Source organism: Stenella coeruleoalba (assembly GCF_951394435.1).
Source record: "Stenella coeruleoalba genome assembly, chromosome: 20".
Lineage (NCBI taxonomy): Eukaryota > Metazoa > Chordata > Mammalia > Artiodactyla > Delphinidae > Stenella > Stenella coeruleoalba.
This window is the reverse complement of record NC_137166.1, coordinates 36,518,986-36,535,867: the sequence shown is the minus strand read 5'-3', so window position 1 is coordinate 36,535,867 and position 16,882 is coordinate 36,518,986. Positions and strand designations below refer to the sequence as shown.

At 40.4% G+C, this 16,882-nt stretch overlaps 1 protein-coding gene across 1 annotated transcript; it reads right to left on the bottom strand.

Moving 5' to 3' along the window:
* Positions 1-594: 594 nt before the first annotated feature.
* DNAJA2 (DnaJ heat shock protein family (Hsp40) member A2) lies at positions 595-13,830 on the bottom strand. The gene is made up of 9 exons (XM_079908766.1): positions 13,295-13,830; positions 11,600-11,659; positions 11,079-11,302; positions 8,552-8,632; positions 8,178-8,311; positions 6,232-6,428; positions 2,226-2,370; positions 1,976-2,103; positions 595-1,406 (listed from the first exon to the last, which is right to left on the bottom strand). The coding sequence occupies exons 1-9, from the start codon at positions 13,370-13,372 to the stop codon at positions 1,215-1,217; spliced, it is 1,239 nt and encodes a 412-aa protein (XP_079764892.1). The 5' UTR covers positions 13,373-13,830; the 3' UTR covers positions 595-1,214.
* Positions 13,831-16,882: the final 3,052 nt, after the last annotated feature.

The window sequence follows — 16,882 nt, the reverse complement described above, 5'->3', positions numbered from 1 at the left end:
AGATGAAAGAAGAGCAATACAACATCCTTTTCATAGTAGTTTTACCTGATTTTTCTCATACCAGCCTAAGAGTCTTACTTTTCTATAAAACAATAGTAATCAATGCTTCCCCCCCAATCTCAAATATTCAACTTAATGGACACAAGAGAATCTTTAACTTAACATTTAATGAAAACAGAGCATTTTAACAGGTTCTATGCAGACATGGTTCTAATATTGATTTACTGTTACCTTATTTTTTTAAAAAGGGGGTGAGGTGAGGAAATACAGGCCAGGTTAACCTGGCCCCAGTGCTCAGGATCATAACTTAGAAGTTACATAACTCAGATATCCTTGACTCTACAAAGCATTAATTGAAGCCAATAAAGCCTGTTTCTACCAACATATCAAACTCTCTTTTATCTTTTGAAACTATAAAATGGGCATGTGCCTGAGGCATAAGCTTCAGGCCAATGGGTTTTTAAGGGCTGTTTAAGAACCAGACCTAAGGGTACATTCTCCAGTTTAAGGATAGATTTTACCGTTCAAAATACTTCTTCCTTCTAAAAATGTGAGACAAAGAGTAATTTACACCAACTGCTTTTTATTATTGAGTTTCAGAAACCTTTCACAAGATGGTAAAAAAAAAAAAAAAGAAAGAAAGAAAAAAAAGGAAAAAAAAAGGGCCGGGGGAGAAACCCCAAACTTTACAACCACAGCTCAGCTAATGTTATTTTTTCCATTGTTCCCAGTCAGCTCCAAACCCATTGTGTGCAAAGCCCATTTTTCCATGCATCTAAATGATAGATACAGGCTATGAAATTCTTTATTCTATTTGTAGCAGCTTATGCAGGTGCAGCCAAACACAAAGCTTCAGGACAAATTGTACACAAACTTTACAATGTGGGATTTGAATTTAAAATATGAAACATAAAATCTACACAAAACTGATAAAAATCAAGCACAGATACCAGGACTGAAACTTATAACCCACATGTGAAAGGGAGTCTTGTTTCCTTTCAAGTGCTTTATTCTGCTACAGAACAGTCGAAATGAAGATGTAAAGCTTTGTGGTTAGTTTAAATTATACACTCTGTAGATACTATACCAATTTTAAAAGTTACACATAGACCAACAGATGTCCATCAGTTCATCTGGGTTGACCAGCTGGATCGCTGAAAACAAACCAGGCAAGTGTGGAAAGAAAATCCACCTGTGCAATTTGTTTGCAGAGTTTACTGATGGGCACATTGCACTCCTGGTCCATGATGGCTACTGCTTTCTTCATCAGAGCTATCATTATAGGCTTCACGCCTCTGACCACCTCCTGAGCCCCGAGTGCTATCAAACTCTTGAAGCTCTACCTCCTCTGTGTCTCCAATAATGTTCGGAACTTCTGGTCTAGATGGCAGAAGATCTTCTAATTCCTTCATTAAAATAAAGAAAAATAAGGTTAGCTGGAAGATTATCTTCATCCACTATCAAGTTCCCTTTTGATACAATCCAAGGTATATGTTTGACAGTTAGTCTTTGCACTTTAAGCCAGAGATCACAAATGGATGATCCACAGACCAAATCTGTAGACATCTTTTGGACAACCCATCTATTGCTTAGAAAACAAAAAACAGAATTAGTTGCTAACATTTAAACACTGGAAAATTTCACACTAGACATGCCTTCCTGCATGAACAACCAGTAGACGCTAAGCTGGGGGGTTGCCCTCTTCAGGTGAGATATCTGTTCTCCAGGGAGCCCCAATCCTCCCACCACCACCTCACACGCAGTCTGCTTTACTCCTTCACTATTCCCTACTCGGCCCCATAAACTTTTACATCAGGTATCCTCACTTTAAAAACAACCAGGACAGCCCATCAATCACTCAAATTAATAAACTGTGTAATCTAATCTTAGCACCCAAAACAAAGGGAAGGTGACACAGAAATACAACTATTATTAAACTTAACTCATCTGTTGCCTAAATTTAGAGAACACTTACAGAAAGCTTGTCTGGGTTGATCCAGTTGTTTTCAGGAAACTGCACATCAAATTTTATGTAAAGATCACCTTTTTCAAAGGGATTACGATACTGTGGCATTCCTTCACCTCGAACTACACGGACACATCCTATTATTTGAGTAAATAAAGGGGAAAATATTAAGAATTTTACCCAAGAAGGTGCACAACAATATTTTTTTCAGTCACCTACTGTAGAAAGAATCTTGGATCAGGCAAAAATCAAGATTTACCTGGCTCAATTACTTTGCCAGGGGGGTATTTCACCACAATCTGACGTCCATCAAGGTGCTTAAATGTGAACTGAAATCCACATAGAGCTTCAACAAGTCCTATCTTATATGTCATGTGCAAATCATTTCCGTCTCTCTGGAACACCTACAAATAAAGCACACCAGAAACATCTTTTTAAAAAATTATGGAGGCATACTGTTGTTCTGTGCTCCTTGAATCAATTTCAAAACCTTAGTTCTACCATTTACTGCAAAAGCCAAACTGCCACCATCCCTAGGTTCCCTAAATTTATATAAGGAAACCTAGCTATTCTCAAGTAATATGCTAAAAGCTTCTATCACGAAAGAATTGGAATTGGGAAAACAATGACTCATAAGGTACAACTGAAACTTCAAAAACAGAACCAGGTATATTTTACAATTATGGACCATTTCGAAACACTGCCTGTGAGTGAAAAGGTGTACAAGGCCCAGTGGGATTCTGGAGAACAGGTTCACTTGGAGTTTCCTCCAGATGTGATTCTAACAGGGAAAGGTGAAAGCCCAAGTTCAACTAAAAAAGCTCAACCAGTAATGCTCAGCCAGTAAAGGGGCTCAAACCCCATGCTTCATACAAATACAAACAAATTTTACCTCACCTAAAATTCAAAACTTGCTTAGGTGAATGTAAAACAAATGCTAAAGTTGGCTTATTATTACACCATAAGCCTATGGACTAGGTAATGCAAAGGTTATTCAATAAACATTAAAAAATGAGCGTTCAATGTGTAGGGAAAAATACATCCAATTTCACACATGCCCAACTTAAAACGTTTGCTTATTAGAATTCACAAATATCTATAGTTAACTTTTGAAATTTAAGCTGAAATAAAATTAACTGCAGTGAAAGGTCACCTAATTTTTTTTCAATACAATAGTTATCTCTTCTAAAGAATAATCCTGGCTGGTTCAGTCAGAGAAGAGAGGAAATCTGAAAGATATCCTCTTTTCCTAAATTATCCTCCTAAATTTACCTATGAAGAAAAGTTAATCTCAAACCATTATCTTGACCAGTGGTCCTGGACCAGCAGCCTCAGCAGCACCAGTAAACTGGTTAGGAATGCACATTCTTGGGCCTCATCCCATAACCACTGCATCAGAATCTATAAAGGTGAGGACCTGCAATCTGTAGTTTTAATAAACCCTCCAGGGGATTCTAATGTATGCTAAAGTTTGAGAACCACTGAATGTATATTTCCTATGAGAGTTTACTCAGCTGTTTCTCACAATGGGTGGAAAAATTAACTTCAATACGGTTTCTTTCATGCAGCACTTTTCAATGCTTTTTCAAGTTCATAAAATGAAAGTGTTTCTGAACATATTACATTACTGTTCCAAAAACTATCTTTAACCAAATATCCTTTGGTTAAAGCTATATTAGCAGTAGGGAGTGGACTTCCCTGGTGGTCCAGTGGTTAATACTCCGCATTCCCAATGCAGGGGACACGGGTTCCATCCCTGGTTGGGGAAGTTCCACATGCTGCACAGTGAGACCAAATAAATAAATTAAAAAAAAAAAAAAGACGTAGGAAGCATGAAGGGATACTATGTTCTTGTATAGGAGAGCTCAACTTAAAGTAATTCCAATAAAAAATGGTATTAGGGTTTTTTTTGGGTGGGGCAGGGGACCAGCAGGAAGGGTGGTTATATTAGACAATTTGATGCTAAAATTCAAACAGAGAATAAACAGGCAAGAATGGCCAGGATATTTTGAAAAAACAGACTAATGAGGAGAAATTACCAAGAACCAGACAGTAAAACACATAAAAGCTGTAATAATTTCTGAAAAATAAAGAGTATAGAAGAGAGACTAACATCACCAGATCTTACCCACCACTGTGGTTCTTTGCTGTACAAATGCACCATGATAGCAAGATTACCAAAATACACACACACCAGTACTGAAAGATGATACACATGCATACACAGCACTCTCAAAATTGAATTGTTTTTTGATCAGAAGATTTACACTCTGTTTCAGCTACAGTACCCACCCTGATCTCACGGCCTCACAATTCCTTCAGCACAAGTGTTGAGAGCTTTTTTAAAAAAGAAAGCCCCAAACAAAATACGAGTATGTTCATGAACTAGTCAAACTAATCAATTTTTCTTAAGAAGGTTAAGAATATTCTCAGTGGTATAAACAAAACAAGATACCTAAATCTCATTTTGGGCTCAAATTTACTTTACCGGTCACAATAAAACCAAGAAGGAACAATCTTTGACCTCTTACTAGATGAACTTCCATTCTAACCTTTATCATCTTCTACTTTCTACTTTAGACAACCAGTAACATCTGCTGTCTGTTGGAAATTCCATGCAATTCCACTGCTGCCAATAATTTTGGAGGTGATTTACTTCCAAATGCCTCCTCCTCACAGCCCCAAGAAAGAAGAGCAGCTTATTCATTATCTCATTTGATTCTACACCATCTTTCTGAGGGATGACTTTTTTTTTTTAGTATGCAAAGCCAAGCCCAGGGAAGCTAAAGCTAATAAATGGGAGCCAGAACTTAAGTCCCTTGTCTCCAAGGTCAGTGATTTCTATTTTTTAAAATCCCAAATTCTTACAGAATATTTTAATCCGTAACACTCTAAGGCAGAATTCTAGAAATTACTCCTTAAAAAAAACAACCACAAAAGCAATCTAGGGACCCTTGCCACTGGTAGGTTTGGCAATATTCACAAAAGGCCAAGATATATAGCAATTTACAGCTTTGCTGAGGCAATAAATTCGACTAGTATACCTTGAGAAAGGCTTGTCTAGGAGAGCAAGCCACAATCTAATGAGGGAATGAATCAAATCAAATTCCCAGAATCTGCATCTCAATATCGCTTTAATCTCTATTGGATTCTTGAAGTGATTTTTAAAATTTACTTCATTTGTAGAAATCACCATCAAATGGGAGAAAATTCTGGTGTGAACTAAAAAAGGCGGCTGACTTGTAATCTAAATGCTTCCAAAGGAATTCAAAATGGCAGTGCGATCAAGTACAAAGCCAGAATCTTGTCAAATGCTTCTATATCCAAGAATTTAGGGGACTTCCCTGGTGGCCCAGTGGTTAAGACTTCATCTTCCAATGCAGGGGTTGCGGGTTCAATCCCTGGTCGGGGAGCTAAGATCCCATATGCCTCGTGGCCAAAGAAACCAAAACATAAAACAGAAGCAATATTGTAACAAATTCAACAAAGACTTTAAAAATGGTCCAAATCAAAAAACAAACAAAAAACTTAAAATATACTCCATCGCACATTTAAAAAATACAATGGTATAATCAAAATAATATATACCAGGCCACATCATCAGCCCAGTACATTTTGCCATGTACATTAATGGATACAATACAGAGTCAATGAGCAATTTAAAAATAGGGTGTTCCCTGGCAGTCCAGTGGTTAGGACTCGGTGCTTTCACTGCCGTGGGCCCAGGTTCAATCCCTGGCTGGGGAACTAAGATCCCACAAGCTGCGCAGCACAGCCAAAAAAAAAAAAGAAATTTAAAAATAAAATGTTTTTAAAACCGCAGAACCTTTTCTTTCAAGAAAGCTCACATAGATACCCAATATGTAAAACAAGTCAACAGAGCAGTACTGAGGACTGAAGCCCTCACCAACCATCCAAGGAGTTTCACAGTGAAACCTAGGCTGCCTAGATTATCTGGTCCAATGCCCTTATTTTCATAAATAAGGAAACCGAGGTACAGACACAACAGGATTACTTAAGGTTATACTGCCAGTCAATGGCAGAGCTGGGACCCAGACCAACTCCTTCTACAGTGCTTCTGACAGCACCTGTCTTGTTGGTCTACTAAAGAAGTCAGTTCTTATGAACTCAGCCTAAGGACTTAACAACTTCATCTATGTTCAGTGTTGCTTCAGGAAACTCAAACTGATCTAACCTATATCTTGCATACAAGACCCATTTCTGGTCTTCTGAGGCAAAAATAAAACAAACAAAAAGGAAATTACCTCATGTTCTTTTTCTTGTAGCAAAAGAACAATGTCTCCTGGTTCCACTCCTGGGGCCTGGTCTGCTTCCCCAGTAAATGTAATTCTCTGTCCATGTTTCATGCCTTTGTCTACGTGGACTTCAAGAATCTTGACTTCTTTAATCACCTTCTTCCCTTCACATTTTTTACAGCGGTCCTTTTCATTAATTACCTCCCCTGGAAAAAGAGGTCATTCAAACTTCCAGCAAGGGTACTCTACCGCACTCTTAAGTAAGATAGGTCTTGATAATGCCTTTATTCACTAAATAAATTTCCTGAATGTCTTTAAACTGCTACCTGAACTTTTGATTGAAATATCATTCTTAATAACAAAAACTCACATCTTACTGCAGGTTACCTAAAGGACCCAGCTACCTAGTCTCCTCTATTCCAGAGTATAAAGTATCTTAAACAATATTTTCTTAACTCCTGACTCTACTTCCTAAGTTAAAACAAAGCCTAATGATCAAGCAAACAAAATGGGTGGTCGGATGCTGGAACTTCTACAACTGCTTTTTCATTTTTTTGTCTTAGTTTCATTTAAATTTAACAATGGAGAGAGACAACCCAAATAAAGATTTAAACATCCTTTATAACTCTAACAGTTTTTTTCTTCTATGTATTCTTCTGAAATATTTGATCAGTGCTATAATAAAATAAAACCAAAGCTGTACATATAGTATACTGTGAAAAAAAAATACCATCAATTTCTGATGGCTGATTAGTGGCACACTTTAATGCTCAGATGACATGTATAAGTGACTTCAGGAACACTGCTTCTGCAAAGTATGTTCTGCAAAGCACCAGTTCCTTAAAATGGTAACGGCACATGGGAAAAGATTTCAGTCAATTCTGATTTCTTGAGAGTGGGAATTGTTAGCAACTTTAATAAGGTAAAATGCCCTGAGACACTCCAGAAGGGGAATATGATATGCAGCTTCTCCAAATTATCTTGTCTCTGCCAGAAGCAATTTGGAAAAGGATGTTCTAGAACTGCCCAATGTGGTAGCCACTAGCCAATGTGGCTATTTAATTTAAAAATAATTAAAATTAAAAGTTCAGGGCTTCCCTGGTGGCGCAGTGGTTTAGAGTCCGCCTGCCGATGCAGGGGACACGGGTTCGTGCCCTGGTCCGGGAAGATCCCACATGCCGTCTGGAGCCTGTGCTCCGCAACGGGAGAGGCCACAACAGTGAGAGGCCCACGTACCGCAAAAAAAAAAAAAAAAAAAAAGGTTCAGTTCCTCAGTCATACACAGGTGGCTAGTGGCTACTATACTAGACATTACATACACAGAACTTTCCCATCATCACAGAAAAATTCTTTTGGATAGCACTGCTCTAGAACAAGGGCTGGCAAACTAAGGCTCACAGGCCAAAATGGGCATGCCCTTGTTTCTATAAGTAATGTTTATCTAGAAGACAGTCATGCCCACTTGTTTACATATTGTCTGTGGCTATAAAAGTGCTAAAAGGGCAGAAGTGAATAGCAGTTTCAGAAAACATTCGCCCACAAAGCCTAAAATATTTACTTCTGTAAAAAGAGCTTCAATTGCAATAATCTATCCTCAAAAGCTAACTAAAGCTTACAGTAAAATTCTCCACTTATCAGAATGAGAACTAAACAATTTGCTCTCTTTTACCAAATATAACTTTTTAAAATATAAAGGGACAAAAAACTTTGCCCCATCTTTTTGGAATGAAAAAAGACTAACATTTCACTCAACATAATATTAAGTTTACTGTTTATCTGTGTTCACTGGGCCTATACATAAGGAAATATTATTTTTACATTTCTCTTTCAGAACCCTCTGTATCTTTAATAAGATGAATACAAACACACGTTGAAAAAGAAAAACTGTAAGCCTCTCCAACTTCTGCATTCCCAATCCATCCAACATAAAAGCAGAGAAACACTGGCATGCATACCTTCTCCATTACAGTCAGAACACACAGACTGCATCTGTTGTACCATTCCTGGAGCCAGCTGTCTGATCATGATGCGTACACCTCGACCCCGACAAGCACTACACTTCTGAACAGCTCCAGACTTTCCACCTTGGCTAAAGCAAGCAAAAGTATAAATTAGAATATGCCCCCTAGGCCATGACAAATAGGAATTGTGCTTTTCACCTTCATCTTCAACGCCCAATGACTGGTATTTAAATACTTTCAGAGGTATCAGAAAGTGTTCTGGGTTGGGTAGTCAGTTTGAAATCATGAACAATTTTTATCTGATATGGACTCAATGTGCCACTGAAAGAATGGATGAAATTCATTTCATAACCAGAAAACACACTTACCCACTGCATGCGCTACAGAGTACATTCTTGCTAAGTTGTAGTTTGGTTGTCTTGCCATTATACAGATCTTCTAAAGATACTCTGGGGAGAAAAGAATTAGGTTCAAATTTTGCCAAGTTCTCTTAAATTCAAGATATAAACAATAGCTGATATAGCAAATTCCACTATAATCTTTTAAACAAAGAATTCAAGAACATCTTACATAAATCAACTGAGTGAGATTTTATTTTGTAGCTCAAATTGTTTATGGCTATAAACAATATATGTATTGCTCAAAGCCAGAACTTAAAGGATCAGGCCAATAATTCACTGTGCTGCATTTCCTGATAAAGCTGATAACTGCACAAACTCAAAACATCACACCTTCTTCTGGCCTCAAGAAGACCTCCACCTAATCCAACCCCCTGAATGAGGTAAAATTATTATCCTCATGTTACAGGACAAAACTGAGGCACAGAGAAGTAACTTGCCCAAGATCACATAGGCAGTCTGGCTCCAGAGTCCAGGCTCTACTATAAGGCTCTGTCCCCTTCAAGGACAATTCAGAAACGCTACAAAGTTACATTACAATTTACAGGAGGCAATTAGATTGCATATGTCTTAAAAAAAAAAAAATTGACCTTATCTAGAGTGTGAAAGATGAGAAGAATAGGTTTCCAAGAAAGAGCCTACAGCAAGTTTTAGATGTCTGAAAAACGCAGTGAATTATAACCAAAACTTGAGCAACTTTTGCAAAAATTTCAAAGGGGTCTATGACCCCAAAATGGCCAAGTTAAAAAGCCTATTAAAAATCCCAACTGATAAAACCCAACTCGTCTTTATTCATACAGCATATCTGAACTGCAGGACCATTCATTTCCAAATCTATATACATCAAAAGTCTCAAAAATATTATTTACAATTTGCAAGCAATGCATTTAATTTGGTTTTACCTTTCTCATGGTGTTTTTAAATCTCCTTTAATGGTAAAAGTTTACTTTAAAATAGAGGAACAGGGCTTCCCTGGTGGCGCAGTGGTTGGGAGTCCGCCTGCCGATGCAGGGGACACGGGTTCGTGCCCCGGTCGGGGAAGATCCCATGTGCCGCGGAGCAGCTGGGCCCGTGAGCCATGGCCACTAAGCCTGCGCGTCTGGAGCCTGTGCTCCGCAGCGGGGGAGGCCACAGCAGTGAGAGGCCCACGTACCGCGCGCAAAAAAAAAAATAGAGGATCAAAAGAAGTTAAATGTGCTTTGCAAAGCACCTATACTATTTTGTGGCATTCAAACTTTCTCAAAATTGTTATCTTTTATACATTCTAGACAGTATAATAAAACATTTATGGTCAAAACACTACCAGCACTTCCAAACAACGGCATATCTAGACCTTAGACCAAAGCACTTGGTTCCATCAGGCTTTAACCTCCTCCTAAGAACCTTTAACCAACGATTTACATGATAGGTAGGTCTTCTTCCCCTAACATATTAAACTACAATTAGTAAGCAACACTGCTGTGTAAGAGGCCAGAAAAATCTTCACTTCAACAAACATGGCAAAAGAAGGAAAAATGTGGGTAATGGTCTAGTGAAGCTGGCACTCTCCACCAGTGGGGCTAAACTGGCACAATCCTCTACAAGGCAATTTAGTTATATGTATCAGCCTCAAAACACTGATGCCTGCCCAGGAATCTCTGCCAAGGAGAGACAAAGCTGTACATAAAGATACTCATAGCAGCGCTATTTATGATAGGAAAAAACTGGTAACATCCTACAGAAAAGGGAATGATTAAATAAATGATGGAATGGAATATTATAAAGCCATCCAAAATGAAATGTTGTAATAACAGGAAAATTTTAACAAATTACACTTTACTTCCTCTTACCTACTCAAATGTATAAACTAGATACTATGAAATATTTCAAATAAACACTTGAACTTCAGTCTCTGGCATTTACTAGTATAACCATTACTGGTCCATGAAAAGTTAACGGGACAAAAGATCTCACAAATTTTGCAAAGTAAAATAGTTATTTTCATATTGGGTTCACAGTCTAAGATCAAGGTCAGGTACCATTCATATGTTGGCAGGTTAATGTCAGGCTTGAGGCCAGCAAGCTCAGTGGAAATCAATTTAGGACAGTTCAGACTGAGGAACAAGTAATGAGTTACTGTAACATGTTAACAAACTAGCCAGATGGTCACTCAATTTGTAAGTTTTTAAATAAAAAGTAACTCAGGAGGTCTAAATACTTCAAAGAAAAGAATCTTCATCATTGAAAATTTAAAAACAAGCAGCCTCAGAAGCATATACCAAATCAATCTTCCTACTCTGTAAAAACACCAACCATCCTTTAAGATCTGTTAGCAAAATACCAACATTCAGGTTATTAAATTCAACTTAGTCACCCAATGAGGACAGCATGGTAAATGGAAGATTTTTTTTTTTTCTGATGGACAGAGTATTTTTTGATGCCTCTTCTCTTTTACTGAGTACTTCTACTTGAAAAAAAGTATTTAGCATTTTTTTTAAAAAAGAAAAAAGATATTCACTTGAGTGGATGCATCATGTCCTCTCCTCTTCTTCTGCCATTTCGACTTCTGCTCTGATTGCCCATGAAGCCGAATAATCCCCCACCAAAAATGTGAGAGAAAATATCATCCATGCCACCACCTCCGCCGCTACCTTCCCGAAGACCTTGTTCTCCATATCTGTCATATAGTTCGCGCTTCTCAGGATTTGATAGTACTTCATATGCAAAACTTATTTCTTTGAACTATAAAGAAAAAGTAAAACAATTGGATTTACAAATAAAAAGCTACAGGAATCTAGAATTCATTTAATTCTAAAAGAAAAGTTACAAGTTACCTTTGGTTTGATTCTGGTCCTATTTACCACCTACCACTGCCCCGAATGTTAGTATTCCCATTGTAAAACCAAAATACTCTTAACATAAAACTTTGGCACTATGGGAATAAATGGACTTTTCTTACAACATTCCCTTTTTTTCCCAAGAAGGGCGATTTAAGTTTAAAACAGAAATCTCAGGGGAAAAAAGTCTCAAATAACTTACTTTGTCACCAGCATTTGGATTCTTATCGGGATGGTATTCCTTGGCTAACTTTCTGTATGCCTTCAATAAAAGATTTAAAAAAAAAAGGTTATATATAAAGACCAGTTTAAAGATTTGTGAGTACTAACGTAACATCCAATTTTCTGAGAAGCAATGTTCTAAAATCATAACCTCCCAAAATATCCTTTATTCATTAGCATTGTTGGGCATATTCCATCTTAATATTGTTTTCTCACTAATAACAAAGCAGACAGTAGTTATACTTGAAAACAAGTTATACTAAAGCCAGATACAAACAATGAAACAAAGCCACAGAGAAAAACAAAATACTGAAAAATCCCCTATTTTCACTATTGTCAAATGTCTTTGATGGCCCGTAAGCAGACCAAGACGACTCCAATTAACTCTAAAGAGAAATGACTGTTAAGCTCTACAGCCTGCAAAAACACTATTATTAAAATTAAGCTAAGCGAAGAGATATGGGAACATATGTATAATTGATTCACTCTGTTATAAAGCAGAAAGTAACACACCATTGTAAAGCAATTATACTCCAATAAAGATGTTAAAAAAAAATTAAGCTAAGGTAAGAATCTGGCTCACGATGGCTCCTCTAATTGTAGCACCAGGAAAAAGCCAAGACAAGCTCCTAGGTCATGGTTTATTTTCATACGGTGGATTGATTGGGGTCTTAACTGGAGTGACCTCGGTCTTAGTGAAGCTGCATACATTTGGGTGGCTGAGATATAAAGCACTTAAGCGTTCATTCACAGACACCTGAATTATGTAACACAGAATAGCATTTCCGGTAAGGTAACAGGAAGTGCTTTTACTCTCAATTGCACCCGTCCCACTGCCTAAGGAGCATTCTCATTTTTCTAAGCTTACAAATTCGGATACTCTAAGCCCCGTGAAGATGCTGTGTGGCTTAATCAAATGCCTCAAATGCTTTGAAATCCTGAGATAAAAGATTCGCAGCAATGCAAACAGCGATAATGAGGCCTTCTATTTATTTTTAGTCAGTGTACGCTCAGGTGTTTGGCTGGGACCCACAGCTTTTTCCTGAAACGAGCACATAACATTTGGGTTACCTGCCCACAGAACAATGCACCCAGACACAGACCCACGACACCTCCGGGTCAATGGGCGAGGGAGAAAGGCGGGGAGAAGCTCCGCGGCCGCGGCTCCCAGGAAACATCCCTAAGTTCCCACAGGCACCCGGCGGGGGCGGCCTCGACCCTCCGCCAGGCCCCAGACCAGCCCCGACGCGGCCCGGGTGCCGACGTCCGCGGCGCGGTCAACTCCTCTCCCGGGGCCGGGATGCGCTGGGCGTCTCGGTCCAACCTGTTTTTCCAGGGTGGTGACCTCGGCGCGGGGAGGGCCGGGCAGGCAGCTGCCTCCCGAGAGCGCCAGGCCTCCGGCGCCCGCCGGGGGAGGGAGGAAGGAAGCGTTTTCGTCGTGTTTGCTCAGGGGTGGGTTTATATTTGCTGCATCTGTAGGCGGGCGGGCGGGGCCGGCGGCCCAAGGTCAGCCGAGGCTGGAGTGCGCGGCCCGCGGCGGGCCGGTCTTGCCGCCGGCCCCCAGCCTGGGCCCGCCGCCGCCGGCTAGCGGGCCGCCCCACAGCGCGGCCTGGCAGTCCCAGCCGCTCAGGCCTGCGCCCCTCACACCCTGCCCGGGCCGCCCGCTCCCCAATACCTTCTTCAGCTCGTTCTCGCTGGCGCCGGGCGGGACGCCCAGGATGTCGTACAGCTTCGTGTCGGCCACGTTCGCCATGGCGGTCGGCCTGGCAGCGCTCAGGGAGGAAGGCGGCGGAGCAGGCGGAGCGGAGCCGGGCCCACGGCAGCGGCGGCGGCGGCGGCGGCGGCAGCGGCAGCGGCAGCGCAGGCCGAGCGAGGCAGCGAGGGGGAGGCGGGGGCAGGGCCGACCTTTGAACCGACGCACGGCGCGCCGTGACGTTGCTTCTCGGAGCCCGCCTCGAGCACTCGGCCGAGGTGGTGGCGGCGTCTCGGGCGCTGAGGAAGTGGGTGAGGTGGTCTACTGCCTTGAGGCTCTGGGCCGCTGGGCGAAGTCCAGCGTAGAAACCGGGATAACTAAGTCTGCACGCTACCCTCCGTGGCACCAGCTCTCTCCAGAGGCGTTTAGGGGGGTGCTGAAAGGATGAAGAGGCCGATGCGGCCCCCACAGCCGCCCCCTCGGTCCGCTTCGAGTCCGGCGGGAGAGAAAGGCGGTTCGGGCTCGCGGAGGTAGTCCTCAGAATGCGAGCTGCCGCCGGTGGACCCTCTGGATCTGGTTCCCTCGGGGTTTACAATGAAAAACAGCACCTGGGTGTGTGTGTGCTGTGTGTGTTTTATATTAGGGCATTTTCAGACATTCACCAAAAGTAGTATAATATACCGAACGGTTAGCTACATTTTGCCCACTTTGTTTCATCTATTGCCCCCATACTCCCTACTTCCAGTGTTTTAAGGGAAATCATTAAGTTTATAAATACTCTATATAAGTCTAACAGATGACTTTTTAAGGCATAATCACATCACCACATGTAATGAAATGAATTCCTTCACCTAATTCCTAGTCCGTGTTTAGATTTTCACAATTGTCTCATGTCCCTTCACAATTGGTTTGTGGCATCTAGATCCACAAGTTCCACCTGTTACCTCCGGATCATGTGTTTAGGTCTCTTGGTAGCTTTAAAATTAGCCAACACCAGAGGTCTAGATGGTATCAGGCAGCCTGGTTGGGCGCACAGTCATCTGGTGATTGTTGCCCATGATTTAGATTTGCTTCAGAAAATGTTTGCTATGCACCTGCCATGTGCTAAGAGCTATGGACGCCTGGACTGGTGGAGTGGAGTGTTAAGAATAAGCCATGGTGCCTACCTTCAACCCACTAACGATTTATGGAGACAGAAAAAATAAGATGTTCTGATCCTTTGGAACCTGAACCGGGAACAAAGACTCCAGCATAGGCATCTCACTTAGGATAATCCCTTCTCCCTGGCTTTCCCCCAGACCTAGTTTGGAGGGCATTGAGTGCCATGCCAAAGAGTTGAAATTTATCCTGAAAACCCTGGGGAGTTAACTGATGTGAAGTCATGATGCTCCTTTCACCTAACTCTTCCAGTTTTCTCAAATCCTGTCCAAAATGCTGCTGTTTCAGTGACGTCTTCCTAGATTCCACAACCTGGTGAACATTGCTATCTCATTTGAGTTCCCACTATCCTTGGCTTGTGCCTTTTGTAAGATAGGTCTGATGTGGTATTGAGTGGTATTTTGCTGTGAGTCTGAACTCCATTAATGGGCTGTAAGTTCCTTAGGGGAAGTTCACTCTGTTTTTGAATGCAGATGGTCTAGTTTTGAATGCAGTAAAGGCCTCAATAATTTCAATTCCCCCACTTCCTTTTCACATTTTGAGTGGTTCATAAGAGGCAGTATAAAGTTGTGGTGGAGTTAGAGTGTGTGGGCTGGTAGCCTGACTCCGCCATTTATTAACAATGTGACCTTGAACAAGTTACTTAGCTTTTCTGAGGCTGTCGCCTCGCGTGTGAAATGGGGTTTAATAGTATTTATAGCATTGGCTTGTTTTGAGGATTAAAAAAGTTAATACAGAGTACTAAAAACAGGAGCTAAAACTAAGTAAGTATTAGCAACTTTTTTTGGCCCATTTGCCTATAAGCTGTCTCCACGTCTCTATTCATTGTCTTTATTTCAATTCTTGGATTCCCAAGTGGAATTCCCCAACTTCCTCCATTGCCTATGTGGAATACTCCTCAGTCCTTCTTCCTGATCTCAGATATCCAGCTCTCCCTGCTTGCCAAGTACCATATTCTCTTCTTCCTCCATCCGTTTGTACTCCACACGAGAATATAAACTGAAAACTTTGTCTTTATTGCAACCTTCATATAGTTTATTATTTTATTTTCATCTTATTTTCTTTCTGTCCATAACGAGTCAAAAAGAGCTGAACTTTTCTATTTGTTTCAGTTTTACTTAATGTTTTTATAGCAAGTGTTTTCCCTTGGTTCAATTTTAGCTTCTGTTTTCTAGTGAAGAGTAGCTGGGTGAATCCCCCCACCCCACCCCAGGTCTAAGTTATTTTTTTTACCTGACTGAAATCAGTCGCCGCAGTTCATATATTTTTTATTTTCATTTAGTCACAATATTTTCTCCATTTCTGAGTGTTAATTGTAGTCAGCATTGTTATTTGCTAAAGTTACAGGTCAAGTTATTTCAGAAGGGTTCTGTGTGCTTCAGCTGACACTTGCCGTCCTCCCTGTCATCACATATTGAGTCAGATCTGCATGAGGTTGAGCGCTGTAACATTTCAGCCACTGAGTTTGTGTTTTTAAGGTAGCTCATTTATTTTCGCTCCATATTTAGGTAATGCCATGAAGGGAACAAGACCTTTATCTCATTTCATGTCTCAGGCATCATAAAATGCTGAGTCACAGTGCATCTGAGGGCTGCTCTCACTAGGCAAATTATTTAAAGTTTGAAGTTGGAGTGATTTCCGATTTCTGCTAGGTTTATATTGTTCAATTTCTTTTATCTGTTTTTTTTTTTAAATTTGGTATACTTGTGTAACTTTGTGGGATTGAGGTGGGGAGTAGGTGGATAAGGACTAGGGAGAGACTGTGTGAACCAGAAAGGCCATTCATATTGTTCCCAGCTAACTGAATACAGAGGCATGTAACCCATTATTTTAGATAGCCTTGTGTGTATGATTCAGGCAGTTCAAACAGTAGTTTTGCTTTCTGCCTTTTATCTAACTAGTTTTTTTTGTGTGTGTGTATGTTTGTGTGTGCACTTGAAAAGAATGTTTATTCTGCTGTTGTTATGTGGAGTGTTCTATAAATCTAACTAGTTTTGAATGTACAGAGCCGGTGACGCCATTTGAAATATTTTTCATGGTATATGGAAGGCAGTACTCTTGTCATGAGGATATTAGTGCCATTAGAATCGATGATTGTTGGTACTCTGAGAAGAAAAAATTGTGGGGTTTGGATCACTGGATAGTCTGCATTCCTTGCAGTTGCTAAACTGGATAGGACGCATGGTTATATATAGTATATATGTATCTATGTTTACATACATATATACATTTGTATACATACACATGTACGTATAGTGTATATGGCTGTATAGTCCCACTGCTAACCTGTCAAACCCTGTCATGTCAAACCCTTCCAAGTCAATTAGCACATTTAAACTTTCAGTTTGCTTATATCATTGCAATGGTATAGTAAGCAGAGAAACTGGAAAGTTTAACCATTTGTGTGGGGAA

Excerpts from the sequence above, each read along its gene's own strand:
- DNAJA2 (XM_079908766.1), bottom strand. The coding sequence starts at position 13,372 with ATGGCGAACGTGGCCGACACGAAGCTGTACGACATCCTGGGCGTCCCG. Across the intron at positions 11,660-13,294 it reads GCGAGAACGAGCTGAAGAAG|GCATACAGAAAGTTAGCCAA; the intron begins GTATTGGGGAGC and ends CTTTTATTGAAG. Across the intron at positions 1,407-1,975 it reads TCAACCCAGACAAGCTTTCT|GAATTAGAAGATCTTCTGCC; the intron begins GTAAGTGTTCTC and ends ATTTTAATGAAG.